Raw genomic sequence first — 982 nt, forward strand, 5'->3', positions numbered from 1 at the left:
CAGGAGGATGCATGGGCAGGAGGGATTGTAGGCAGGAGGATGCACGGGCAGGAGGATGCACGGGCAGGAGGGATTGTGGGCAGGAGGGATTGTGGGCTGGAGGGGGCACAGACAGGAGGGAGTGTTGGCCAAAAAGGTGCATGGGCAGGAGGGAGCGCAGGAGAAGGCAGCGATGGGTGCTGCAGCCCCGAGCACCCACCTGCTCCTCGGGGCTGGTGACGGAGGTGAGGTGGGAGTGCGTGGAGCGGCAGGTGGCCTCCGCGTCACCCCAGGGCTTCTGCTCCCCTGAGAAGTAGTAGATCTTCCCCCGGTGGTACCGCCAGCCCAGGGACAGTCCCTGCAGCCACCGCCCTGGGGAGTGGGCAGCCGTGGGGACGGGGTGACAGCTGCCGGGGCCAGGGCGGCCCAGGGATGGGTGTCATCCCAGACATCCCAGACGTGATCCCTCCCCAGACCAGGGACATTACCGAGCTGCTCCTTCTGCCTCTGCACTGCTGCTGGGCTCTCACTGGGGCTCCAAGGACCTGCCATGGGGTCAGGGAGAGGAGCCAGCAGTGGCCTGCCCACCACCCCAGGCAGGGGATGCGGGCAGGGGATGTGGGCAAGGGCTGGGGACAGGGGCTGGGGACAGGGGCTGCGTGTAGGGGGCTGCGTGTAGGGGCTGGGGACAGGGGCTGGGGACAGGGGCTGTGGTAGCAGGCAGGGGCTGGAAGGCAGGGGCTGCGGGCAGGGGGCTGCGGGTAGGGGCTGGGGTACTGAGGGCAGCCCCAGGGTCCCACTCACCATTGGGGTCAGGCAGCAGAGGGGCCCTGACTGCCGCCAGCTCTGCCTGTGCTGCCCACAGCTCCGCCTGGCCCTGCACATCTGGGAAGGGAAGGGCAGCGGGTCAGTGCCCTGCCAGAGCTGCCTGCAGGCTCCTGCCTGCTCCCAGCCCCTGCCTGCTCCTGGCCCCTGCCAGGCATCACCGCCCCCCCCCCCCCCC

General features: G+C 69.8%; 1 protein-coding gene across 1 annotated transcript in view; it reads right to left on the reverse strand.

The window, feature by feature from the left end:
- Positions 1–982, reverse strand: part of LOC104840101 (C-type lectin domain family 4 member F-like) — a 1,809-nt gene that overhangs the window by 411 nt on the left and 416 nt on the right. The window contains exons 3-5 of the mRNA XM_010580818.1: positions 784–864; positions 468–524; positions 200–351 (exon numbers count right to left, since the gene is read on the reverse strand). Coding sequence (XP_010579120.1) covers positions 200–351; positions 468–524; positions 784–864 — 290 coding nt within the window. The remainder of the gene's footprint in view (positions 1–199; positions 352–467; positions 525–783; positions 865–982) is intronic.

This window comes from Haliaeetus leucocephalus, unplaced genomic scaffold, assembly GCF_000737465.1.
Source record: "Haliaeetus leucocephalus isolate CR32 unplaced genomic scaffold, Haliaeetus_leucocephalus-4.0 Scaffold741, whole genome shotgun sequence".
In the NCBI taxonomy this organism is placed as follows: Eukaryota; Metazoa; Chordata; class Aves; order Accipitriformes; family Accipitridae; genus Haliaeetus; species Haliaeetus leucocephalus.